Here is a 27,474-nt window from a genome sequence, read left to right as displayed (position 1 = left end):
ATGACCATGCCCGCGCCTCCTTCCACCCCCTCGGCCAGGGGTGCAGGGACCAGCGTCTCGGGGTAAACCTATGCCGGGTGGCCCTGATGGGTGGTCGAGACTGACCGTCTGGAGGGAGACTTGGACTGCTGAGAGGGTAGAGCGTGCAGGCTCTCCTCGCAGCTCCGACTCCGGGTCGTTAAGCTCCTTGGCACTGAGGATGGTCCAGGGCACCGGAAGTTTCGCGCTTGAGGTGACACCACTACAGTTTTGCCTTGCGCGAGATGCGCAGCTCCTGCTCCCCGGCACAGAGTCCCTTGCCATGGCACAGGTCTCGATCCCCAGACCCCAGTCCGGCACGGATCCCGTTGCCGGAGGAAGCGGCACCGACATTGCAGAGACAGGCACAGCACCTGTCCCAATCCTCAGACCATAGTCTGGTGTGGATCCTGGTGCTGAAAGACTCTGCACTGGCGGCGCAGACATTGGCACTGCGCAGCCGCTTGCGCTCCTCGGAGTCGGACTCAGCACCGCGGAGGCACAGCCGGCATCGCTCCTGGTCCCCGAAAGGGAAGTGCCGCTGCAAAACCTCGGCACCGAGGCGGAGGTCGTACTCCAGCTCATCGAGCCGCACGCCTCCCTGTTGGCACCGCATGCAACGGCACTGGCGCTCCTTGTTGTCGAGGTCCTCACGGAGCAGATCCTTGACGAAGGCAGGCAGGAGCCATAGACACCGCCAGTACCACTCCAGCGGCTCAGGGTCCCGCACACACCGCCGGGACGCACTGTAGCTGGCACCGATGCTGGCACCGGGATGGCCACAGTGGCCATTCTGGGGACCATGGGGGGTCTCAGATGGGGCAGGGCACCGTCTCTGTCCCTTCATCAGTGGTTCAACCGGCACCCCACCACCACCTAGCCAGCCAGCCAAGGGCCATTCTGCGGAGGAGGAATCGGACCCTCTACTGGGCCCCTCCCACAATCCTCCTCCTCCCCTGATGAGGCAACCGCCAGGGATCATAGGGAACCCCTGCCAGATTTTAAAGCTCACCAGGATCTCCTAAAAAGGGTGGTGAGCAACCTCAACCTGGAACTAAAGGAGCTCTCCGAGGAGGAGGACCCCCTCTTTGGGGTGGCTGACTGGAGTTTCAGGTGGAGCAGATACTCCAGGATTGCCTGAACACTAAACTATTCAAACAATGATTAACAAAGTCAGTAAGGGGATTGCTACTTGCGAAAGGCAAGAGGCAAGATGTTCCAGCAACCGTCACGGGTGGAAAGAAAGAACTGAGGGCCCGTAGGGTCGGTGGTGCCTCATATACCGCGGCATGAGCGCGGCACTCCAGGGGGCACCTAAGCCGACCCTACAGGGCTTGCTAAGGGGAAAAAAGTTCCGGGAACCAGTGTACGGTGGCGCGCACTCACCTATATTGGAATGGATATGAGCAACACATCTTGAAGAACAACAGTTACTGGTAAGTAACCCTGTTTTCTCTGAAGAGAGGCACACTGGACTTATGGGTGCCATTTACCCACAGCTCCCTCAGTTGGTGATGAATTCACTTCTTTTGAGTGTTTTAGTTGCAGAAGGAATAGAAGGGGAGTTAATGACTGAATCATTGATGCAGGTTGACTTTTGCTCTCTGCTGTCAGACATTCTGGCAGTACACTCTGGATGTCAGAATCTGCCAAAGAAGACTAACTCAACATGTCCTGTTCTTGCATACTGACTACATTTTTCTGTAATTATTTGGACCATCCAACACATTCTGTGGTTGCAGAGTGCTGTTAACACCAGTTTCCCACTGCAGGAACCCTTTGCCCTTAGAAAGAATTGCACAGATGGAAAAACTTCCATTTTAGTAAGTTTCAGCAGAGGGTATTAGTTAGTCTTGAGTATGGTCCCATGTGACCATCCAAGCATGGGGTCAGGAGCATTGTGGTAGTGATACTTCTAACTCCTGTGAGGAGAGAGCTTATGCAAGTGCTTTTAGCAGCTAGATGTGGCTTTTTGAGGATGAAGGCATCATTAATTCTGTCCTCTTTACCAAAGGTGCCATAAGTGGTTTTAGAACCTACTAGAGAGAAATAATTAGAGATTGGTTTCCTGGAAAAGTGCACTGGCCATGTAGGGGAGCGGGAAGTAAAAGGGAAAAATGAATTTCTTGCAAGAAAGCTTGTGGTGAATGCTGGAATCTTGGCCCCACAAGATCCCAGAGTTTAGTTCCCTTTTAAAAAATCACTGGGAGAGGTATTTTGATTAGGAAAACTTCGGTCCAAATAAATGGGTAAGTGATGTGGTAAAAATGTTGAGTTGAGGGAGCCACTTTCTTGAAGTACAGAGAAGTTTGGAATTCCCAGACCCCACACAGAATTTTAGACTTGGAGGAAAAATGAAACTTAATGAAGTAGAAATCTCTGAAACCATAGACAACTCAAATTCCTAACTTATTGACTTGATTTGGTAACAAAAGTGTAGGAAAAGCTGGAATATATTATATTGCTAGAGTGTCTGGGTAAGGACTTATAAGTTTGAACCATTTCTTCTCCTGTCATCTTTAAGAATCCCTTGAGTTGACTATTAACATAAGGGCAGGAGATTTTAGTATGTACAATTAATGCTGTTTTTATCAAAAGCAAATTTCAATTGCATTTCTAGTTCAGGAGCTGGCCTTCAGGGCCCATGAATCTCTCAGAAGTGTGTTTCCCTTGTCCTCCCCACCATGGCACTCTGGGAAATTGGAAATGTTCAGGCTGATATTGGTTGTCCTGTAAACCTATTAAATGGATCATTAGGGTTGAATATTTACCACTGATCTTTTTCTAAAGTTCCCAAATTATTTGTAGTCTCCATGGCCCAACCTCCTGGGCTGAATATACCCACAGATTTTTTTTTGTTTGTTTGTTTTAGAAGACCTCATGTCAATTCACAGTTGTGGGGCACAGTGCTGTCCAGACTGCTGCTGATGGTTTGGCTGCGATTAAACTCATCCAGCCAGCTGCTTGCAGCTGAGCCATATCCTTTGAACAGCCAGTGTAATTTCTACCTTGAAGGAGGAAATGCCTCAATAGCATGAGGCAGCATGATCTAGTGTACTTCCTCACAAGACTGAAGAGCAAAGGATTCCTTTATTTGAATTACATCTCTAACACTGATCCTTCTGTGCCCTTAGTCAAGTCATTCAACCTTTTTTTTAAATATCTGTATTTTATAAATGGGGACTTGTGACAATTAGCTAGTGTTTCACAAACATTTGGCTACACAGAATGCACTCACATTGTTCTGGTAGATGGGCTGAATGGAGGCTTCTACCAGCATCCAGGCCACTAGCTTATTTTGACATTTGTCCTTTTGCAAACTCTGTTAAATGTTGGTAATTATGCAGGGCCCTGGCTAAGCTCTGCTGCTCCTACAACTAAGCTGGTGAATATTTTGAGGTTCCTCAATAGTCACATCCAGCCTTTCTCCATGAAAGGGATCTGCCAAGTTTGGTTATGCATCAAGGAATTATCTTGCTAACCTTTCCCAAAATCCTCGGGCTCACCCTATGTAAAATGGTCAATAGATGTTAATGTTAATATGTTGGGGCAGGTGGAGGTGAAAGAGTTTCATAGGCATATTCAGAAATGCTAAGGTTGGCTTTGTCTAGTTTCTGCACATAAGTCCATTGGTGTAGGGATAAAGGGCTTGAGTATCCAAGCTTGACAGCTTCCCTCACTTTTCTTTACACATGCTTATCTGAGTGAGGAGCTAAATATTATTTTAGACTGCAGAGCCTTTACAGGGCATGCAGAGCTGAATAAAAGCAGGAATCCTGGTGGAGCTGTCATGTGGATGGATGCTGTTCTCATTGAAAACTGCTTTGTGTGTTTTTAGGACTGTTGACAGTGATTTGTGGAATAAATTCTTTAGGAGGATTCTGAATGCAGATGGTAAGTCCACAGTGCCTATGCTGAGGGAACTAAGAGAGGAAATGAGTGGCATGTTTGACAGCTCTTTCCAAGAATGCTTGTGTGAAGCCTTAGCAAGAATGGGAGAAACTTTCAACTTGGAGAACTTCCTCTAAACATGGAAACTGGCTGCAATTGTTTCAATACTTTATATAGAACTTGTTAAATAAATGTGTTTTGAGTTAGTCTAGTTGCTACTTAATGCATCAGTTTAACTAGATATGTACAGATGATGATGTTCTACCATTTTCTTTAACACACTGTTCTCTGCCAACCAGCCTCATGTACGATTGCTTAAGTGTATGTTTTAATACTTGCAGCACGTTGATGAGTTCCTCCACCTTTGTCCTGTCTTTTTGTTCTGTTCTGGATACCTGCTGTTAATCACTGTTTAAGTAATAAACATACGTTTTTTTGTAAGCAAATCTGCCTCATGACATTTTACTGCCAAATGGTCTTCAGAATGTATTTGACTTGGTTACTGGAGTCATAGGATCTGAATCTGAGTGACATTTCTGACTAACTGGGGGATTGTTCATGATTTTGTTAGATGCAGGTGTCTGTCCTATAGATGGCTTTCACTACCACCCAGGGCTTTTTGGACTCTTAGTCCCGTTTGAGCTGATATTCCAGTTGGAAACACTCATGGATTATTGGAGTGGAACAAATGGATGAGTTACAACTGAGAAAGGTGCAGGGCTAAGTTGACTGCTCTAGTAACCCATGAGTGCTTATTTGCTGTGTTGGACTCCAGTGGCTAGCATGATATTGCAGCTAACCCCTCCCTCATGGGTTTTCTTTCTCTGGTGAGAGGCTGGAGTAATGCTAACCTTTTGATAGGGGGCACTGGGAGTTATACTCTGCTCAGTTGGCTAATCACCAGCAGTTGTCTCTGACAGCAGGGCTAATTCATTTGTTCTTGCTCTCATTTTGTTTTTGTACTTGCACCTTTTTTCCATGTAAAGGTCTTTGGAGTCTCACTTCCTTGCCCTCTCATTTTCAACCTTCACACAAATTGTGACACAAACAGGAGAAAGTGCTACCTGAGGAAACGCAATATGGAGTGCTCCCTCATGCACCTGTCTCAGAGAGATGGGAAAAGGGAAACAGGTGTGCCCTATAACCATGCCTTTTGCCTCTTGCCTTTAGCTCTCCTGGGGTGGAAATCTACAATTCTCCTACTATTGGACTGGGTCTTGTGCTACAGCACCCTGAGGACCAAGCACACTTACCCAGTGTGTTGACTGGGTTTGTTACCTATGATTCTTCCCTTCTCGAGTCTGACCAGTCATGTGTATGCAGTGACCAAATTGCCTTCTTAAAGCAAGCATTGTTCATTTTAGCAGTAGGAATAAAGCCCTTTAGAAAGAGGCTTTTAAAACAATCTATATGCATGCCTGTCTTACCTGGAGTCATGCCATCTAAGCAGGTCTAACTTCTTCAGCCATCCCCAGTGGGTATCAGTGTGTCAGTCTGATTCCTCTGAACAACTACCTCAGCAACCACAAACACGTATCCCCTTCTTGACTAGAGTCCCTTTTTAAAACTGTTTAGGGCCCATTTGACTAGCACTGAGGCCAAGTTCTCAGTAGTGTTAATCTTGAGTGGGTCAGATAGCTGAAAATGGCTAATGTCCAAATCAAAGTTTCAGGACTCTGAATTGAAGGTAAATCAGTCTGGCTATACTCAGCAATAACTTTTTTCCACCTAAATACTTCAATAGTATGTGCAAACTGGTGACTAATGCTATTGGCCTCCAACTAGAATGACAAAGTTGACTTGTAACCCCAGGAAAATAGCATATAATATAAATCTGATGCAGTTATTCCCCCTTCATTCCTCTTTCTATCCCATTCCTCTCTGTGTGGTGAAGACCTCAAAACCTAATAAAAATTAGTACCAAGCTGAGTTGGAATCATCTTAATGCTAACCTAGTTAAGTAAATTAGTCTAAAAATCTCCAGTGGAGTAATAATGTAATATGTTGGGTTCTCCAGCTACTTTTCCTCTTGAAAAGTGATTTGGACTCTGTGTGCTCTGAATACGCTCAGCTATTGTTTACAAGTTGATCCTAAATTTAGGCAATTGCAACTGAGTTAAAGGATGCTGCTTTCAGCCTTTCTAGGGCCTATCAAGATTATAGTCTTGTGTTTGCAACCAGGTGAAATGATGATGAACAGATTAGTTTGCCAACCTACAAGTATTGCAGAAAATCCTAGTATGATATGCATTTATGACTTCCATCTGATGATCTCAGTATGAATGAGTAAAAACATGGTTAGTGACTAAGGAGCAGAAGAGAGAGAGGGATTAAAAGAAGCTGTATGAAGCCAACAGGCTGGGAGAGCTTAAAATCAAACTTTGTTAGACAATTTCTAAGAGCATACTTAGAACACTGAAATGGATCTTTTCTAAGAGAGCCTGCAGCAACCCCCAAAATTAGATAATGTTTCATATCCCAAAAGACTTCAAAACAAAAAAAAATTGTTAGCAAGTAGTACTTATCTGTTGCATGGTTTGAAAAGAAGTTGTATAGTTCAAGGGTGCAATAACACACCAAAAACTCAGATCATGATAAAGCTGCAAATTCTGTCCTTCCATCATATGCACAAACTCAGAAGTGTTCTAAAAGCACTGGTGTTTTGAGATCTTCAGTGAATTTGGGAGCATGATAAGGTGAAGAGGTCATGGAGCAATTCAGCAGCAGTAATATGCAGCTATTGTTTTTGATACTTTGTCAGGTATGGCTATGCTTGGTATTGTGGAATAAGTGGGATTAGTTACCAAACAGGCTTTACAAAAGGCTAGGGAAACTAAGCTCAGTGTCTGTCCACTTATGTTACCTAAATCATTGCCTAATGTGATGCTGTCTGAAATATGAGTGATCGTTTACAATATTAATACCAAAATTGCAATGGATATTAGAAGATATGCCATCTAATGTATCATTAGACAAGTTATAGTATGCTAAGTAGGATAATATTGATTGTATGTATGTATCATCTTTGTATTGTGAGTTATAAGTACGTGTGATATATTTGTATCTCAAACTGGTGCTGTTACAGGGTGACATCACCAGGCAGATTAGTCAGCACTTTCCAGCCTGCTTGAGGGCCCATCAAGAACAATCAGACAATTTTATATCTTTTAACTATAAAGTTGGTTCCTTATTTTTCTGTTTCCGACCTACTGAGTTTCATTTATCATACTGTACAATAATTATCTTTTGTAAGAGCACAATCTGTTCATTAGTGCCACTGAATTTTTGCTATCTTAATTGAAGGGATACAATAAAATAATAAAAACCTTTTAAAAATTAGGTGGGTTATTAGTTGCATTTTTAGATTAAAGCTAAACCAATTGTAAAACTTACTTTTCATCCATTATACTGTCTGTTTACATTTTGCGTGTCAGTCAGTTTGGTCAATGAAACTAGACTGGCCTTTTAACTGTGGTGGTTCTTTGTATGTCCTCTGCATATTTCCACTCATGGGATGTGCTGGCTTGTGCAGCCTACATGGGGGAACCTTCTCATAGCAATGCTTAGAACACTGTTACACATTCCTTGCCCCTCCATTCAGAATTTCTGACAGCTCTGAGTGTGAGGCGGGGGTGTCAGCATAGCAATCCTGCCATCTCACTTCCTTCCAACCACAACAGCAGATGGACAAACTTCTTCAGATGCCTCAGATTCTGATCCTTTGCTTAATAGTGCCTTAGCTTAGTATACTAAGCTAGTATACTTAGTATACTGTTTACATTATTTTAGACTTAGAATAGGTTAGCTGAGTAGTTCAGAGAAGTTTTTTTGCAGTATAGCTTATAGACCCATTTTCAGTTTCATTTATTACTTCCATGGCAGATCTGAAGTTGAAGAGACCTTTCTCCCTGAGCAGTAAACTTTTGTCTGCTGATCACCTGTGACATAAGGACAGATTAAAAACAAAAACAACCTATCAAAGCTCTGCAGATGGGTGGGTGCAAGTCTATCAGGTTGAGGAATGGGGGGAGGAGCACAATGAGCTCCTCCTAGAGATTTCAGGGGAAACCATGTTAACTTTAAAACTTTTTATTCTTGTCTTAGCCCATTGTTTCAACTAATCCTCTAAAGCTCATAACACTTCCCAAGACTTACATTTGTATGTAACTTATCTAGGAGACACGATTGTCTCATAATCCATGTAAACATTTGTTTTTAATACAATGAGCTCCTAAAATACTTAATTCAATAAGGTGTGGCCAGAATATTGCAGGAAATTGCCCTATCTATTAGACCGCCTCAAAAAGTAATTTTTTTTTCTAGGTTAATTGAGTCTCATAGTTTTGGCAACAATATGTCACACCTTCTGATAGGTGCAGAATGAGACTTCACACTAATCAATGCTGCTGGAATTACAGATCAAGCACCGATAGCGTCATGATATCGTCTGTCTTGAAAGGACTTCTACTGTCTCTAACATGGTGGACATATTGATAAATGTTCTGTAAGGGGTGTCATTCATCCCTGAACTCCATCATATAACAGTCACTTTGGATGCTTCCAAGAATGGGAGTGTAGATCTCAACAGCCTATCAGGTTGAGATCATTGACATTTTCTAGAAAAGGCATTCCATATAGATGTAGTGGAGTTGAGAGTTGTCCATCTAGCTCTTAAATATTTCCTACTTCACATTCAGAACAAAGCAGTGCAGGTTATTGCAGAAGCTCACTCATCCCAGTTGTGCAAGGAAGTAATAGTTCTTCCTTGAGGGCTGGGTCCTATGTGGATTTCATATGGGGGTGCGCATGCACACCATGCGCTGGAGCCAGAATTGTTTGAAGTAGTTTCCGTTGATCTGTGTCTGCATTGCCCATCAGCCATATGGTGCATCCAAGGTGTTACGAGACTGTGGGGTTGAAGCCCCCTCAGTTCCCTCTTACTGCCACATGGCCAGAGTTGGAACATCTTTCCTCTTTGTCCTTTGATCTGCATCGGGGGTGGGGGGAAAGCTTTATTGTTTTATATGCTTCTTTCATTAGTAATTTTATAGGGAATGGTCATAGCATAGTTAGCCTCCTGTTGTTCTACCCTGTCTGGGGCATCCTACCAGCTGTGGGGGACTATGCCCAGACAAGTTGGTTTTAAGAACGGTGTTTCATGCTCATGCTCCTCAGAATGAGGAGCACCAGTGTTGTCTTTATTGTCTCGGTGAGACCAGTGTCATCGCCCATTGCTCCATCTGCTGATCTTTCCTATCAAAGCTGGGAGACCCAAGAACTTAGACTGCGTAAGCTCCTCATGGAGGAAGCACTGTGTCCACATGTGCACTCAGGCCGACCGTAGCAACCAGCCTCACTGTCAGTGAGTGCTTCACCTGCTAGGGTGGTATTGATGGCACCAGCGAAGACCCACCGTGCTCATAAGCAGCACAGCCAGGGGCACAAGGATGGGTCCTTGGGAGGGACCGTCTCCAAGTGCAGTGTTACCTTCCTGAATCATGCCAGGCTGGTGAGAAGTCACACTAATCCATCAGCACCACCTCCGAAGAAATCTAAAGCGGAGTTTAAGACTAAGCATGACCATCACTGACCAGGGTCATCTTCCGCCTCAGTCACTGGAGCACCACCAGAGCTTCTGGCTCCATCCACTGACCCAGGTCCATCTAGCCTCTCAAGCCCAGTACTGCACATGCCCCTGATACCATACATGCCTGGCTGACTATCTCCTTGCACACCTACGGCAGAACTACTTCTGCCCCTTGTGAGCTCCTGACCACAGCACGGGTCGCTCGGTTGCTTCTATATCAATCACCAACCCTACAGACTGGAACCGATCCTCCTCCTGCCCTAACTTCCCTTTCATGGTGGTGCAACCTGTGCAAGGTCATGGCGTGCACCTCCTCCAACCCTCTTACGCCCCACACCACCCTCACCATGGACGCGTCACTCATGGGCTGGAGCATTCACTTAGAGGGCCACATGGCCCAAAGCCTCTGGTCTACCAGAGAAGCAAGGATGCACATCAACATCCTAGAAGTATGAGTGGTCCAGCATGCCTGTCAAGTGCTTCTTCCTCTCATCCATTCCAGACATGTGCATCTTCTCTTGGACACCATGAGAGCGGCCATATACATAAAGAAACAAGGCGGAGCCAGATCTCCGACCTCTGTCTGGAGGCAATCCACCTGTGGAATTGGTGCTTATGACACGTTGTTATACTTCATACAATCCATCTACCGGGTAAAGTTAACAACCTTCAGGACACTCTCAACTGCTCCTTCTATCTTCGAGTGATTGCTCATATGCATTCCAATGTAGGTGTGTGCGCGCCCCGTGCACAGATTCCCGGAACTTTTTCCCTAGCAAGCCCCGCATGGCCAGCTCAGGCGCCCCCTGGAGTGCCGCGCTCATATCGCGGTATAAAGGGCGCTGCTGGCACCGCGGGTCCCCAGTTCCTTCTTTCCGCCTGTGATGGTTGCTGGAACTATCGCCTCTTGCTGCGTGCAAGTAGCTCATTCCCTAGTTTTTTCTTACTGTTTCAGAGTTGTTGTTCTTTAGTTGTTATATAGTTAGATAAGTTAGTTAGTTATAGTGATAAGGTTAGAACCCTGGACGGGGTTCCTTCTACGAGGAAGTCATGCCGGGTTCCACAGGCTTTAAAAACTGTGACTTGTGTGGTAAAGCCTTCCCGATCAGTGACCCGCATGACCGCTGTCTCTGGTGCCTTGGCGAAGAACACCGTCGAGACAAATGCAAAATTTGTAAGTCCTTTAAGCCTCGGACTCAGAAAGAAAGGGACGCGAGGCTAAAGGCAATTCTGATGGAGTCGGCGCTCCGTCCAGCTTCCGAGCCGTCCCGGTCTCCGTCGGCACCGAGTGTGTCGTCGGTGCGGAGCGCCCCCCCCCACCGGCACCGCTTTCGGCACCGCCGCGGGCCTCGAAGGGGCCCAAGAAGACGGCACGGCCCCTGGCCGCACCGAAGGACTCCCCCCGGCCCGCGCAGGGCGGAGGGAGTACGGAGACGCCCCAGCCAAGGGCCGTAGAGATTACTCTGGCACCGGGGTCTCTGCGCAGGCTGCATCCCCCGACTCCTGGGGGTGGGGGAGTGCACCTGCAAGGGCCGTCGACGCCGGAGGCGTTTACTGCGGCACGAGCCCTCATGGCCTTGCCTATGCCTCCGTCCCCCCCTCGGCCGAGGGACAAGGGACCTGCGTCTCGGGGCAAACCCGCACTGGGTGGTCCCGGTGGTTGGAGATGATCCCAATCTAAGTCTCCTTCCAGACGGTCACGGAGGGTGGAGAGCGTCGGCTCCCCTCCGAGCTCCGACTCTAGGTCGTCGAGCGACTCGGCACCGCGGCACCATGGGCGGTCCTGAGTCCATCGCCGGAGCTGCAGGTCCAGCTCCGATCTGAGCAGGGACCGGAATTCGGGCTCCCAATCTTCGGTGCGGAGCCCGTCCCAGCACCGATCCAGGTCACTGTCGGCCGTCTCGAGAGGCAGCGACTCACATCTGGCGGCACTGCTGACTCCGGCACCGATGGGCTCGGCACCGCTGCCCGCTCCGGCACCGATGGGCCCGGCACCGGTGTTGGCCCGGGCACTGACATCGGGGCGACTGGACTCCCCTCAGCGTCGCCATCGTCGGCACTGCTCTCGGTCTCGAGGGGGTAAGTGGCACCGCAAGTCCTCTCGCCGCAGGGGCAGGTCTGGTGCATCGTCGTCGTCGTCCCCGACTTCCTCGTATCGCCAGCACCGCAGACGTCGGTACCGGTCCACGTCGTCCTCGTCGGACCGCTCCACACGCCGGCGACATAAGCGGCGCACGGGGGGCTCCAGTGATAAGAAGGCGGTGCGGCTGCATCAGCCTTCCCTGCAGGCCGCCGGGTGGACCCAGGGCCCTTGGCAGTGGCCGTATTGGGGACCATGGAATGCCCCTATGCCCCAGGGCTCGGTGTCACTACAATCGGTGGTGGCCCCCCCAGTACCCCCGGCCCCTAAGGCTCAAGAGCAGGGTTCGGAGGATTCGGACCCAGGGGAGGGACCCTCTACTGCACCCCTACCCTTCTCTTCCTCATCCTCGCCTGATGAGGCAGCAGCAAGGGACCGTAAGGGGCCCCTGTTCGATTTCAGGGCCCATCAAGACCTCCTAAAGAGGGCTGCTGAGAACTTGGGCATGGAGTTTAAGCTCATGTCCGAGGAGGAGGACCTCCTCTTTGGGCCCTCGAGCTCTCTGGGTCCCTCCCGGGCGACCTTGCCAGTACATGACAATGTCATGAAGATCGCAAGGAAACTTTGGCAGACCCCCTCCTCCCTGCCTTCCACTTCCAAGGGGTGGAACGGAAATATTACGTCCCCAAGGAACCATTTGAGTTCCTCTACAGCCACCCCGCGCCAAGCTCCCTGGTGGTCGATGCGGCCAACCAGAGGGACCGTCAGGGGAACCAGGGTAGCACCCCTAAGGACAAGGAGGGCCGTAAGCTGGACTTATTCGGGAGGAAGATCTACTCTACTGCGGCGCTGCAGTTTAGAGTAGCGAACCACCAGGCCCTATTTGGGAAATACAATAAGAACCTGTGGGCCTCGATGCAGAGGTTTGCCTCCCAGCTGCCCCCTGACCAGGAGGCAGATTTCTCCACTGTCCTCCAGGAGGGGGCTGTGGTGGCTACCGCTGCGCTACAAGCTGCTAGCGACGCGGCGGACACCGCCAGTAGGGCAATGGCCTCGGCGGTCGTGATGTGCCGCTGTTCGTGGCTTCAGGCTTCTGGCCTCACCCAGGAGGTTCAGCAGGCCATTCAGGACTTTGCCGTTTGATGGCCTGGGTCTGTTTTCGGAGAAGACAGACGACAAACTCCACGCACTCAAGGACTCTCGGGCCACCCTGAAGTCACTCGGGTTGTATACCCCTCAGGCCTCCAGGCAGCAGTCCAGACCTCAGGCCCAGAGGCAACCACCACCCCCGCCCAGGCCGGCTCCTCGACCCGCCCAGCAGAGGAGGGGTCGTGAGCGCTACCGCGGTCCCAGCAGAGGAGGCCGTCAGGGGTCCTCTGCGGGGGCCAGCAGGGGCCTGCAAAAGGGGGTAATCAATCTAATAAACGTTTTTGACCCAGAGCAGGAGGGTAGTACTCTTCCTTCTCTCTGGGATCTTGGCCGGCCGTTTGCGGATAGGCTTCGCCCTTTCCTTATAGAATGGGAAGCCATTACTACGGATGGTGGGTTCTGGAGGTGATTGCCAAGGGGTACACCCTCCAGCTTACAGCCTCCCCCCCCAACACCCCTCCAAGGCCGTCCCCCATTGGGGATCTAGCCTCGGTCCGACTCCTAGTGCAGGAGATCGAGTCATTCCTCGTGCTGGGGGCGGTGGAGGAAGTCCCAGTGCCCGAGCGGGGCCGGGGATTTTATTCTAAATATTTCTTAATCCCCAAGGCGAAGGGAGGCCTTAGGCCCATTTTGGACCTACGTCGCCTAAATAAGTATATTAGGCGTGTTAAGTTTCGTATGGTCTCCCTCGCCACTATTATTCCGGTCCTTGACCCAGGGGATTGGTATGCCGCCCTGGACTTGAAGGATGCATACTTCCACATCTCAATATTACCGGCCCATAGGCGGTTTTTGAGATTTGTGGTAGCGGGACGCCATTATCAGTTTCAGTCCCTACCCTTTGGGCTCTCCTCAGCTCCCAGGGTGTTTAGTAAATGTATGGCCGTGGTGGTGGCCCACCTGCGCCGTAGAGGTGTTCAAATCTTCCCCTGTTTGGATGACTGGTTGATCAGGGGGAGGTCGAGTTCACATGTGCAGCATAGTCTGCTTCTCACACGCGAATTGTGTGCTAGACTGGGGTTGCTTATTAATGAGCAGAAGTCCACACTTACTCCGGTGCAATGTATAGAATTTATTGGAGCCAGGCTGGATGCGGTACAAGCCAGAGCCTTCCTCCCTCAAGCGAGGTTTGAGGCAATGGCAGCCATCATATCTGATCTCCACTTGTCCCCCATGACGACAGCCAGGCACTGCCTGCAGCTGTTGGGACATATGGCAGCTTCTACATATGTAGTAAGACTGGCACGATTGAGGCTTAGACCTCTCCAGAGCTGGTTGGCTTCGGTATTCGTACCGCACAGGCATTCTCTAACTAGAATGGTCCTGGTTCCCCCACAGGTTCTGTCGTCCCTCGATTGGTGGAGGGACCCGAGGGAAGTGATGACGGGCGTTCCCTTCAAAGAGTTTACCCCATCTGTGATGCTCATCACAGATGCATCCGATCGGGGATGGGGAGCCCATATTTCTCACAACCAGGGCACCCAAGGGCTTTGGTCACCGGAGGAGAGAGCTCTGCACATCAACGTACGCGAGCTCAGAGCGGTCCAATTAGCCTGCAAGGCTTTCCTCCAATACCTGAGGGGCAGGGTAGTCCAAGTCCTCACAGACAATACGGCAGCCATGTTCTATGTGAACAGGCAGGGAGGGGCACGCTCCTCGGCACTCTGCCAGGAAGCTATTCGCCTCTGGGACTTCGTGGTGAGACACGGGTTTCATTTATCTGCCTCTCACCTCCCGGGGGTACGAAACAACGAGGCGGACCGCCTCAGCAGATCCTTTTCTCCCCGCCACGAATGGTCCTTACACCAGGACGTGGTGGCTTTCATCTTCCAGCGGTGGGGTACTCCCCGTCTGGACCTGTTCGCTACAGCGGAAAACAGGAAATGCCCGAGGTTCTGCTTGCTCAGGGGTCGCGAGCCGGGCTCTCTGTCCGATGCCTTTTTGGTTCCCTGGACGGGGGATTTAATGTATGCATTCCCCCCGTCCCACTCCTGCCCCAAGTTCTCCTCAAGATCAAGAGGGACAGGGCGAACATCATCCTGATCGCCCCAGCGTGGCCGAGACAGCACTGGTACAGCATGCTGCTCGACCTCTCCACCACCGAACCGATTCCGCTACCCAGACGGTGCGACCTGATCTCCCAGGACCATGGGAGATTGTTGCACCCCGACCTGGACTCCCTCCACCTCACCGCCTGGAGACTCTGTGGCTGATGGAGGGAGAGAGAGCCTGTTCCATGCAGGTTCAACAGGTCCTCCTGGGCAGCAGGAAGCCGTCCACGCAACTCACATATAAAGCTAAGTGGCGGCGGTTTTCGGGGTGGGCGGAAGGGAGAGGGCTGCACCCAAGCCTGTCCCCTATACAGGCCATCTTGGAGTACTTGCTGCAGCTTAAACTGCAGGGCCTGGCTTTGGCCTCCCTCAAGGTACACCTAGCGGCCATCTCGGCCTTCCACCAACCCTTGGAGGGCCGCTCCCTATTCTCTCACCCCATGTCGGTAAGGTTCCTTAAAGGGGTGGAGAGGACTTTCCCTCAGGTGCGGGACCCGGTGCCACCCTGGGACCTCAACTTGGTCCTCAATGGGCTGATGGGCCACCCCTTCGAGCCCTTAGCTACATGCTCCCTTCTCCTTTTATCATGGAAGGTAGCCTTCCTGGTGGCTATCACCTCGGCCAGAAGGGTCTCCGAACTGAGGGCATTAACCTCGGAGCCCCCTTACACGTTTTTTTTTAAGGATAAGGTCCGGCTGAGGCCTCACCCGGCCTTTATGCCTAAGGTGGTGTCTCAGTTCCACTGTAATCAGGACATTTTCCTTCCTGTGTTCTTTCCAAAACCCCATGGGTCGGAGGAGGAAAGGAGAGGACATTCGCTGGATGTCAGGCGAGCCTTGGCCTTCTATCTTGAGAGGACCAAGCCTTTCCGGAAGTCGACACAGCTCTTCGTAGCGGTGGCGGACAGGATGAAGGGCTCGCCTGTCTCCACCCAGCGTATCTCCAAGTGGATTACTGCCTGCATTAAGGAATGCTATGAGCAGGCAGGGGTACCCCTCCCAGGTGCGGTAAGAGCACACTCCACTAGGGCCCAGGCCTCTTCCGCTGCCTTTTTGGAGCGGGTTCCCCTGCAGGACATCTGCAGGGCAGCGACCTGGTCATCAGTCCATACGTTCACGTCGCATTACGCCATCGTGGAACAAGCGAGGGAGGACGCAGGGTTCGGCAGAGCCGTGCTGTCAAGAGCAGGTCACCGATAACTCCTACCCTCCTCCAAGGTACGGCTACGCAATCACCTACATTGGAATGCATATGAGCAATCACTCGAAGAGAGAAAACAAGGTTACTTACCAGTAACTGTTGTTCTTCGAGATGTGTTGCTCATATCCATTCCAAACCCACCCCCGTCCCCACTGTCGGAGTTGGCAGAAAGAAGGGACTGGGGACCCGCGGTGCCAGCAGCGCCCTTTATCCCGCGATATGAGCGCGGCACTCCAGGGGGCACCTGAGCTGGCCATGCGGGGCTTGCTAGGGAAAATGTTCCAGGAATCTGTGCACGGGGCGCGCACACACCTACATTGGAATGGATATGAGCAACACATCTCGAAGAACAACAGTTACTGGTAAGTAACCTTGTTTTTTACTGCAACCATGAGGGGGAATTTCACAACCCCACTCTTCGTCCCATCTTTCGCCAATGGGGCACACCACACTGGCATCTTTTCATGACAGCTACCGATCACAATCTTCCCCTTTTCTGCTCCAAAGGTGCTCTCAGGGATGCGCTTCTCCTCCCTTGGTCACCAGAGCTACCTTACTCCTTCCCACCCATACCGCTTCTCCCACAAGTGTTCTGCAAATTGTGACATGACCGAGCAATCATCATCCTCATAGCCCCCTTCTGGCCGCGCCATTATTGGTTCACTGATCTTCTTCGCCTTTCAACCTGACCTCTAACCTGTCTTCCCCTCTCTCCTGAATTGCCTCATGCAACAACATGGCCAAATCTGCCACCCCAACCTGGACCCTCTTCACCTCACAGCCTGCTATTTGAACAGGGCTTGCAAATAAACAATGTATGCTCCTCACCTGTACACGATATCCTCACATATAGCCAATGCCCTGTACCAGGGCATGCTATCAAGCCAAATGGAGACACTGCATGGAGTGGGTATCCCACCATCTCTTTCCTAGATACTGTGTCCATATCAACCATCCTTTACTATCTCCTCAGCTTTTGCCTTTTGGGCCTTGACCACCCTACATTCGAGTTCATGTGGTGGTGCTCAGCACCTTCCTCCCACCTATAGATGGCTTCTGTCTTCAGCCACCCAACTTCTGTTACATTCCTCTGTGGTCTTCTCAACACCTTCCCTTTGGTCTGGAAACCTACTCCCCCTTGGGACCTTAACCTTGTCCTTTCAGCTCTCACTAGGCCACCCTTTGAGCCTATGTACATTTGCTCCCTCACCCATCTCTACATGAAAGTGATCTTTTTAGTGGCCATCACCTCTGCTCGACAAGTCAGCGAACTGGCAGCTATGAGGGCGGACCCACCCTTTACTGTAATCCGCAAGGACAAAGTCTCCCTATGAGTCCATTCCAAGTTTCTCCTCAAGGTGTCCTCACCGTTCCACCTCCAGTCAGGTCATTCATCTCCCAACCTTTTACCCTGAACCACACTCCTCCACCAGGGAGCATACATTACACTCTCTCAACATCTGTCGTGCACTGGCTTTTTATCTCCAGTGCACCCATGGTTTCTGAACCTCGCCCAGACTCTTTCTCACTATAGTGGAACACTGCCGAAGCCACACCCTATCTTCCCAACTCCTCTCTAAATGGATCTCCCTCTGCATCAGGTTAACTCCCTTTCCCGAGTCTCCACCACCTGGCATCACTGCCCATTCCACTAGAGCACAAGCCACCATGTCCACCCTCCTCGCAGATGTCCCATGGCAGGACATTTTGTAAAACACAACATGGTCCTCCATCCACACATGCACTGCTCATTATGCCATAGCTCAGTCAGCAGATGTGGCAGTTGGCCATGCAATCCTGCACACTCTTACTTCTACTGAGCCCTCACTCCCACCTCCACACTGAATACTGCTCATTACACTACCCATGCATGGAATCCACATAGGCACCAGCACTTGAAGAATAAAGGGAAGTCACTTACTGCAACTGATGGTTCTTCGAGGTGTGTGGTCCCTATCTGGACCCTCCTTCATCTCTTCTGCCATGGGCTCTGTGCCTGTTGGTAAGAGGGAACTGATGGGGTCGACCCATGTGGTTTCATAAGACCTCGGACGCACCACATGGCCAATGCATGATGCACACGTGGGTTGACTGAGGCTACTTCAAACAGTTCCGGCTTATGGGGTGCATGCGTATCCATGTATGGAATCTAGATAGGGACCACACATCTTGAAGAGCCATCAGTTCTTCTTTGAGTGCTTGCTCATGTCGATTCCATTGTAGGTGTGTGTGCACGCCTCCGTGCACAGTTACCGGAACTTTTTTTCCTTCAGCAGTACCCGTAGGGTCAGATGGGGTGCCTCATGGAGCACCTCATGCCTCAGTTCCTTCTTTCCATGTTTGATGGTTGCTGGAACTGCTCTGCTTGCATTGCAAGTGCTTTACAAATCCTTCAGTATTCTGTTAATTGTTCATTGTTTTGGTTCTTAATTAGTAGGAAATAGTTGTTAATTGTTGTAGATAGTGTAGGGCTAGTCCCGGCTAGGACTTTTGCCAGAAGCGGGGCATGCCCTGATTGCCGGGCTTCAATCCCTGTGTCTCCTGCAGAAAACCATTCCCTCTTAGCGAATGCCATGACAGTTGTCTAAGGTGCCTGGGGGAAGCTCATTACAAGGATAAGTGTAAGATCTGTAAGGCTTTCAGGCTGCGGACTCAAGGAGAGGGAAATCCGCCTGAAGGCCTTGCTGATGGAGGCAGCACTCAGACTGGCCTCTGAACCGACACATTCCGCCTTGGTGCCAAGTATGGAATCGGCATAAAGCGCCCAGTCGGTGACTGCTTCGCTGCGGCACCAGACTTCTTCCTCATCCTCAAGGAAGAAGCAAAAGAAACAGCATGTGGAGCGGGGCCGCTTCCCCACATTGAAGCCCGAGGAAGCAGGATCCAACATGGAACTGCTATGGGAGCAGCCAACAGAGGGTCGATGGGACAAGGGCTCGCCACCTGAAAGTGCGACCCCATCGAGAGCCACCCTGAAATCCGGGGAGTGGGCGGGGACCTCTCCAATTACCAGCACTGTTGACCCCAGAGGTGTTCCAGGTGGCAAGGAGCCTGATGGCCCTGCCTTTGCCACCCTCTCCTCAGCCTCCAGCTCCATCAAAAGAGAGGATGCCAGTCTCCAGGGGAAAGCCTGCAATTGGGGCCCCCTCAGTGGCTTTGACGATTCCCTGAGCAGAGATGTTCGTCTCCAAGAGCTCGGTCGCTACATGCGGAGGCATCGTGGTGCTGGTCTCCAAGGGGATGCTCCCGGTCACCGGAGCACTCCTTGGGGTGGAACACCTTCACTTTAGAAGGTCACGGCACCATTCCTGATCCCCAGCACTGAGACATGTGAGCTGGGGAAGGCAGCACGGATCCAGGTCGTCCTCATGTGGGCCCTCTGAGTAAGGCAGCCGGCGCCCCTCTTGTTCCTGGGCACCGAGGAGTTCGCCTGCACCGATGTGGCGCAGAACCTGATCGCCAGAAAAGGAGCCATTACCACAGGGGAAGCGGCACCACAAGTTGTCGGTCCCTAGACACCGCTCCAATCGATCCTGCTCTCTGTCGGAGCACGATTCACCAGCTCCCTGGTGTTTAGTCACAGGAACGGCACCGTCGTTCATCATCCTCAAATTCAGCAATGCCGAGAGGATGATCTTTGGAGCGCTGGAGTACCCAGAGATCAGGTCATCATGCCCCCACCCTGTGACACTGCACTACAGGAGACTTGATAGCTGCCCCACCATGGTCATCTGGCAGTGAGTCTGCTTCCTCTTGAGAGAAAGGTCACCATTTAGGATATGGCCGCCCGGCAAGGGTACACGAGCAACCCCCTGGTCCAGCAGCTCCTGGTTGGCCCCAAGGACAGTGGCCAGTGCAGTGGCCATATTGGGGACCCTGGGGTATCCCAGTGCATCCAGGGACCCTTTCATGTAAGTCCTCTGGGGTGCAGTCAGCACTGGTGGCCATAGAGAGAGCCCATGACTTAGCCTCCGAAGAGGGCTCTGACCCCCAGGAGGGGTCCTCGGCTGGGGCCCGTTCACAGCAGGGGGGGATGCTGCCTCCCACCATGCCCCTCCATTCCTCATCATCCTTCCTGGATGAGGTGGTCATTCCAGGATCATCAGCGCCCTTCGACAATTTCAGAGCCCATCAGGTGCTCCTCAAGAGGGTGGCCTCAAATTTGGGTTTGGAGGCAGAGGAGCTAAAAGAGGCATCGGACAGCCTCTTCAATGTGCTAGCAGCAGCAACCCCAATCAGGGTCACCCTGCTTGTGCATGAGGGGTACTGAAAATAGTGAAAGCCCTATGGCAGACACCATTGTCAGTGGCCCCAACTTCAAAACGGGCAGAGAAAAAATACTGTGTCCTGGCCAAGGAATTCGGGTACTTGTTCACCCATCCCTCTCCAGTTACCCTCGTGGTGGCTGCTGCCAATGAGTGGGACAGGCAGGGCCAGCCTTGTTCGACCCCCAAGAACAAGGACAACAAAAAGTTGGACCTGTTCCAGAGAAAAAATTATTCAATGGCAAGCCTGCAATTTTGCATTGCCAATCAGCAGGCTCTCCTGGGCAGGTACAATTTCAACCTCTGGGACTCCCTCAGGCAATTTGGGGAGGCCTTGCCTCAGGAGCAGGCATTGGACTTTAGCACTATCTTGGAGGAGGGCAGCATGGTGGCTAGAGTGGCGCTTCAGGCAGCCTCCGATGCAGCAGTTTCAGCAGGGAGGACGATGGCCTTGGAGATCGGCATGCGTCGATGTTCATGGCTGTAGTTCTCTGGGCTGTCGCAGAAGGTCGAGCAGTCTATTCAGAATCTCCCCTTTGACAGGTCGGCCCTCTTTTCGGACCAGACTGATGTTGCATGGTCTGAATGATTCAAGGGCCACACTCCACTCTTTGGGCCTTTATACACCGCAGGCCTCAAGGCGCCAGTTCTGCCCACAGCACCAGCTGCAAAGATACCAGCCTCCTCGTTTTGCCCCCTAAAGACAAAGGGAAATAAGGGGGCTAGGAGGCGCCGGCCAACAGGGGTCGACTAGGTGATCCAATAGCCAGTGTCAATCCTTTTGAAGGTGCACCCAGGGGCGGCGTTCCAATCTGCATCCAGGATTCCCCCCGTCCCATCCTCAACCGACTAGCTCCCTTCCTGTCTGAATGGGCCAAGATTACATCGGACTGCTGGGTTCTTGGCATAATTTCAGTGGGCTATGTCCTTCAGTTCTCTCTTCGAGTGATTGTTCATATCCATTCCATTATAGGTGAGTGCACGTCCCATGCACTGGTCTCCGGAACTTTTTCGCCCCTAGCAAGCCCCATAGGGTTGGCTTAGGCGCCCCCTGGAGTACCGCGCTCATGCCGTAGTACATAGGGTGCCACCGACCCACGGGCCCCCCAGTTCCTTCTTTCCGTTCATTGACAGTAGCTGGAACGTCTGCCCCTTGCCTTTCGCAAGTAGCAATCCCCTTCCTGACTTTGTTGTTAATTGTTTGAATAGTTTGAATAGTTTAGTGTTCAGGCAATCCTGGAGTATCTGCTCCACCTGAAACTCCAGGGTTTGGCACTAACCTCCCTATCTCAGCTTTCCACCAGCCGCTAGAGGGGCGGTCCCTGTTTTCCCACCCCATGTCAGTCAGGTTCCTCAAGGGGGTGGAGAGGCTTTACCCGCAGATCCGTGACCCGGTGCCTCTCTGGGATCTAAACCTGGTCCTCTCCAGGCTGATGGGGCCCCCCTTTGAGCCCATGGCTATATGCTCGCTGCTCATCCTCTCTTGGAAGGTAGCCTTCCTGGTGGCCATTACCTCGGCTAGGAGGGTTTCCGAGATAAGAGCTTTGACCTCGGAGCCCCCCTACACCGTGTTTTATAAGGACAAAGTGCGGTTGAGACCCCATCCAGCCTTCCTGCCTAAGGTGGTCTCCCAGTTCCACTATAACCAAGATATCTTCCTCCACCTGTTTTTTCCAAAACCGCACGGCTTGGAGGAGGAGTGGAGATGGCATTCGCTAGACGTGAGACGAGCCCTGGCCTACTACATCGATAGGACACGGCCATTCCGGAAGTCGATGCTGCTGTTCGTTGCAGTGGCAGACCAGATGAAAGGCTCACCTGTCTCCGCGTGGATCACCGCTTGCATCAAGTGCTGCTGTGAGCAAGCGAATGTACCTCTTCCAGGGGCTGTTTCAGCGCACTTAACCGGAGCCCAGGCCTCATCTGCAGCCTTCCTGGAGAGAGTACCGCTGCAGGACATCTGCAAAGCCGCTACCTGGTCGTCGGTGCACACCTTCATGTCCCACTATGCCATCGTGCAGCAGGCCAGAGAGGATGCGGGATTCAGCAGAGCCATGCTGATGAGAGCCGCTCACCGGTAACTCCTATCCACCTCCAAGGCATGGCTTTTTTAATCACCTATATTGGAATGGATATGAGCAATCACTTGAAGTAGAAAACAGGGTTACTTACCAGTAACTGTTGTTCTTTGAGATGTGTTGCTCATATCCATTCCACACCCACCCTCCGTCCCTACTGTCGGAGTTGACAGAAAGAAGGGACTGAGGGCCCATAGGTTTGGCGGTGCTTCATATACCATGGCATGAGCTTGGTACTCCAGGGAGCACCTAACCGACCCTATGGGGTCTGCTAAGGGGGAAAAAAGTTCCAGGAACCAGTGCACGCTGGCGTGCACTCACCTATATTGGTATGGATATGAGCAACACATCTCAAAGAACAACAGTTACTGTTGTTACAACTGTTTTTCTGGAGTCCCCCTTACAATTTTCATGCCTCATGCAGTTCACAAAATCTTGGACAGGGGCCGCTTCTCAAAGGTCACCTTAGCACAATGGTCCAAGTGGAAGTGCACCCTTCTAAGCCCCCACATTACAATTGCACATTCTAACTTTCTTAATCCTGCTACCTTAATGCCAACAACAGGGGAACCTCATCAGTGCCTTCTTTCTGAGGACACCATTATACAGGACCAACTTGTGTCTGAACAGCCACTACCCTCTTCTGATCTTGTTTTGTTTGTTAACGGATCCCGATACTATGTCGCCGGTCAACCTTGTTCCGGTTGGGCAGTTTGCGACTTGTCAGGTATATGCCTGCACTCGGGTTCCTCGCCACTTTCCTGCCCGGTTCAACTAGCCGAATTAGTGGCACTAACACAGGACTGCCTTCTGGCTGAAGGCGAGACTGTTACCATTTACACAGACAGTCGCTATGCATTTGGGGTAGTTCATGACTATCTTGATTCTATGACTAATAGGGGTTACCTCACTTCATTCAGTACCCCTCTTAAAAATGGGGGGTATATTAAAGGCTTATTGGAAGCAGTTCAGAAACCTTCTAAGCTGGCTGTGGTTACGATCAAGGCACATACCAGAAACAATGACCGCCTTTCTCTTGCAAATGCAGCTGTAGATGAGGCTGCTAAAAAGGCTGCAACAATACTCCAAGAAAATCTCCAAGTGGCAGCCACCCAAACTCCTGACCTGAAGCAAATTTCACTACCTGAAATACAAGAACAATGCACTAGAGAGGAAAAATGGACATGGATTGAAAATGCTTGTAAAATTGATAATGCTAACACTTGGGTCACAAAGGATCAGCAATTTGTAGCCCCTAAATCAATTGTGGCTTACCTTTGTGATCTCTATCACCTACCAACCCACCTGAACCCAAAAGCTATGCTGTACTACATCAAGGGAAAATAGTGGTGGCCCAAGATGACAGCAGAAATACATGACTACTGTCAGCGGTGTTTTGTATGTGCTAAATGTAATGAAGGCAAAAAGCTTAAAGTGGCAATGAGACACCAGCCTCAACCCACGAGTCCTATGCAAAAGATTCAAATTGACTTCATAGGCCCCCTACCACCTATAAGAGGAAAAAAATATTGCCTGGTCATAATTGATCATTTCACCTGATGGATTGAAGCTTTTCCCACTTCTAAAAATGATGCCAACACAGTGGCTCGCTTACTGGCCAATGAATTCTGCCCTCAATGGGTCTTACCATGTTCAGTGGACTCAGACCAGGGAACCCACTTTACAGGATGAATCATGAAGGAAATCTGCTCTGCTCTAGGCATTAGACAAAAATTTCACTGTACATACCACCCTGAGAGCTCTGGGCTAGTGGAATGAGCCAATCAGACACTGAAAAAGAAAATCACAAAAGCCTTACTTTTACAAGGAACTAGCTGGGTGGCTCAACTACCCACGGCTCTTGTCTCGATGAGGGCAACTCCTAATGCCACTACAGGAGTTTCACCCTTTGAACTCATTACTGGAATGACCATGTCTTTGGGGGAAGGATGTGTAATTCCGGCTCCCCTCCCTCTGGTTTCTGATACTGCACGGGAATACATGAAACGTTTAAATGAAGTTTTGCAGCCTTTGAGACTGACTGTCAAAGACAGACAGGAAACTCAGGAATCCCTAGAATCTCCTTCCTGGATGGACGTACAGGAGGGAGATCAGGTCATGGTAAGAACATACAATCCTGGTGTACTCCAACCAAAATACTCAGGTCCGCATATGGTATTGGCCCATACAGCTACATCCGTGAAAGTACAAGGAATCCCAACATGGGTACACAAAACCAGAATTAAGCTGTATAAAAAAGTTTATCTAATATGCGTTCTGTGCACTAATTTTGTCTTTTCAGGTGAAAATGTAGTTCCTCCTAACGATCCTTCTCCTGGGCCTCAAATGCCACATACTCCTGGAAACCACCCGTAGTCCAAATCATGCAAGACACCTGCCTCAAGGCTGGCCAATACATGCAACTTCCCAAAGGGGGAGACGGTGAGTGGGTAAAAAAACCCGATGTGTGGCTTACTTCCCAACGGGGAAGGGATCCATCATAATTCCTGGGCCCATCCACCCCTCAGATTATAACATAGCCTCACCCCTTCTACCCACCCCTGGGAGCAGAATACGACTACCTGCATGTAAATATGCCGGATACAACTGTACCTGGAACTTCAACCCTAAGAACTGCCCGCCCATCCACACTATAGACTGTCCACCAGGCCCAGCCGAATGTTTCCATTTTCAGAACATAACACAAGGAAACAACCCTTCAAGTCCCTCTCCCTCGAGAGGACCAACCTCACTTTCTCTGGATAGCCTTTGACAATACTATTGATGTCCAGAATATTTACAGTCGCTCCACCAGTCTGGGAAACTATACCTGTATTTGTAGATACAGGTTTGAAAACGGTATACAACTTTTTTTTGGAAAAAGAATAATTCTAGGAGCAGGATGGACAAAACTTTCACCTTTGGTATGGGAACCTGGAATGGAGGGATGGTATTGCCAAGAACACTGTTCAAACCCAGTCAGACGCCTGGGATGTTTGGATGTAAGATGGTATAACTTGACTACCTGTGGTTATATCCCCTCTCCTACTCTGCCCTGTGCTCCACTCCACCCCTCCTGCTGGTATTATCCATTTGGGATCTAATAAGACACTTCTACATATGTAATTATGGTTTCTGTTAAAGTTAAATATGATTTGTCTAAGTTTACTGTACCATTACAAAATGTATGTTTCGACCACCCTAATCTACAAAAACAGTTAAAGTTACTAGTGAACCAATATACTGCTTGCACCCATGCAGTAAAAAGACAAAAGTGAGGCATCCTCAATGACATTGAGGGACTATTTGGAAGCTTAAATTCCATGATAAACTCGCTTAATGCCAATATGGATAGATCTTACAATGCCTAGGTTAAAAGCCAGACTACCCAGGCCCTAAAATACACCAATGTTGGCTTATTATACTCTTTCACTGCTATTGATGCAGCCATGGATGAATTCTATACAGCAATTAAAAAATCCTCCGATATCATAATCAATGTAACTATATCCCAATCTAAGGGATGTGCTTGTGATATGTTAGTTCGTGATTTGTTCAATATGTTAAAAGAAAACACGTTAAATATATACCTTGGTTTCTCCCCCTCCCATACCCTCTCTTCCTCTGCCCTTGCAAACTTGGCAAGTATATCTGCTCAGATAATTGTTGCCTCCCCCCTACCTTCTGAAACCTCTTCCACCCCCTCTTTTGATTTTCTTCTTACATACTGTTTTGTTATCCCCACCCATGTTTTTCCTTCTTTCTATTTTAAATCTATTGGTTATGTGTCTAACAACACTGTCTATCGAATAGGACTTTCTGGCTTTGTCTCCCTCCCCAAGTTGCGGCATGCTCATAACAACTTCAGACTGTTGTACAGAAACTGCTGACTATATTATTTGCTCCTGTTCTGCCCTCCGCCCTTTGAATACTCCTTCTTCTGTGGTTGTTACTATCCTTCCTCTCCTGGATGCTGAGACTGCTGTTCAAGTGTCGGCCACTGCATCATATTACAACTACGGCCCACTGCAGTGTCCAGCCAACTCCTCCATGTGTCTACTGATTACAAACTCCTTCACTCTGGGTGACGTTCATTTGCCCGGCCACATCTTCACTGGAATGACAACACTTCCTTGGTGGTATGGCAATCTATATCCGAACAATACCCCTGTGCAAATAGCAAAGGAGCTGCTGGCTAAAGTGGTCCTTGCTGCTACCTCTGTGTCTGCCACCGTTCATAAGAACACTGCTAAAGCTGTGTAAAGGTCCAACTCTCCACCCAGATTGTAACCCGCTTGGAAGATTCGACTTCTGGCCCGTCGTACAGCCTCATCCACCTGGTGGGCTATCCTGGAACTAGCTGCCACTGCTGCTTCTCGTCTTGTCTTGTTTTCACCTGTGTGTATGTGCTGCTATTTTAAGCACATGCTTAACAACTTTACTATGCTTTCTACTCTTGCCTCCACCCCCCGTTTTCCTCCCCTCTCCATAACACCTCCCCCGTATAATCCTAAAATAGATCATGAATATCAAAGTATCTAGATAATTGATCATATCTCACTTATGGGTTCGATTTGTCAAACAGGAGGGAGCTGTAAGGCTTTAGGCTGTTTTCAGCTAACAAGTTGTAGGTTGAAACTCATTTAAACGTCCAACGAGTATACCTGAGCTTCAAGGACAAGGGCTAGTGTAAACATCCGATGGCTCAGGAAGCCAGATGTCCTCTCAGTGATTCTAAATTCCAATGAGAACAGCACATTTTCTTTTAGAAATTCTGTCTTGTCTTCCTCCTATCTGTAAGGACCCCCCTTCTTCCTCCACCCTACTCCCACCTCGAGTGTAGCCCTAGGATCCTTGATGTATGTAGAGTGATTAAAGTGTGTCTGCATGTATGTAACGACCATTATCACTGTTGTTCTTTCTGGATAGGACAATGTCTATATTTGTAAGTGAATAGATACAAAATTTAAATGTACTGTGTAATCGATAAGAAAGTGTATATTGTGAGATAGCGAGGGCAGAGGACAGCAGGAGAGTGGTGGAAGGGAGGTATGTGAGCCCAAGAATGCTCAGGGCTCTGTTCCCTGTGGACTGACTAAGTACCATCGGGGGCAATTAGGGGCAGCTGGGGCCAATGAAGGACCAGCCAGGTGCT

The 27,474-nt window shown here is 49.8% G+C and overlaps 1 protein-coding gene across 1 annotated transcript in view; it reads left to right on the top strand.

Moving 5' to 3' along the window:
- BUB1B (BUB1 mitotic checkpoint serine/threonine kinase B) overlaps nt 1-4,355 on the top strand; it is a 44,289-nt gene extending 39,934 nt beyond the window's left edge. Inside the window, exon 24 of the mRNA XM_067558009.1 lies at nt 3,857-4,355. Within this exon, the coding sequence (XP_067414110.1) occupies nt 3,857-4,046 (190 nt within the window). The 3' untranslated portion in view covers nt 4,047-4,355. The remainder of the gene's footprint in view (nt 1-3,856) is intronic.
- The last annotated feature ends 23,119 nt before the right edge of the window (nt 4,356-27,474 follow it).

Source organism: Emydura macquarii, unplaced genomic scaffold (genome assembly GCF_026122565.2).
Source record: "Emydura macquarii macquarii isolate MOO-44397 ecotype Brisbane River unplaced genomic scaffold, CSIRO-AGI_Emac_v2 contig_1876, whole genome shotgun sequence".
In the NCBI taxonomy this organism is placed as follows: domain Eukaryota; kingdom Metazoa; phylum Chordata; order Testudines; family Chelidae; genus Emydura; species Emydura macquarii.
The sequence above is the reverse complement of the archived record's forward strand: the minus strand, read 5'-3'. Positions and strand labels throughout refer to the sequence as shown.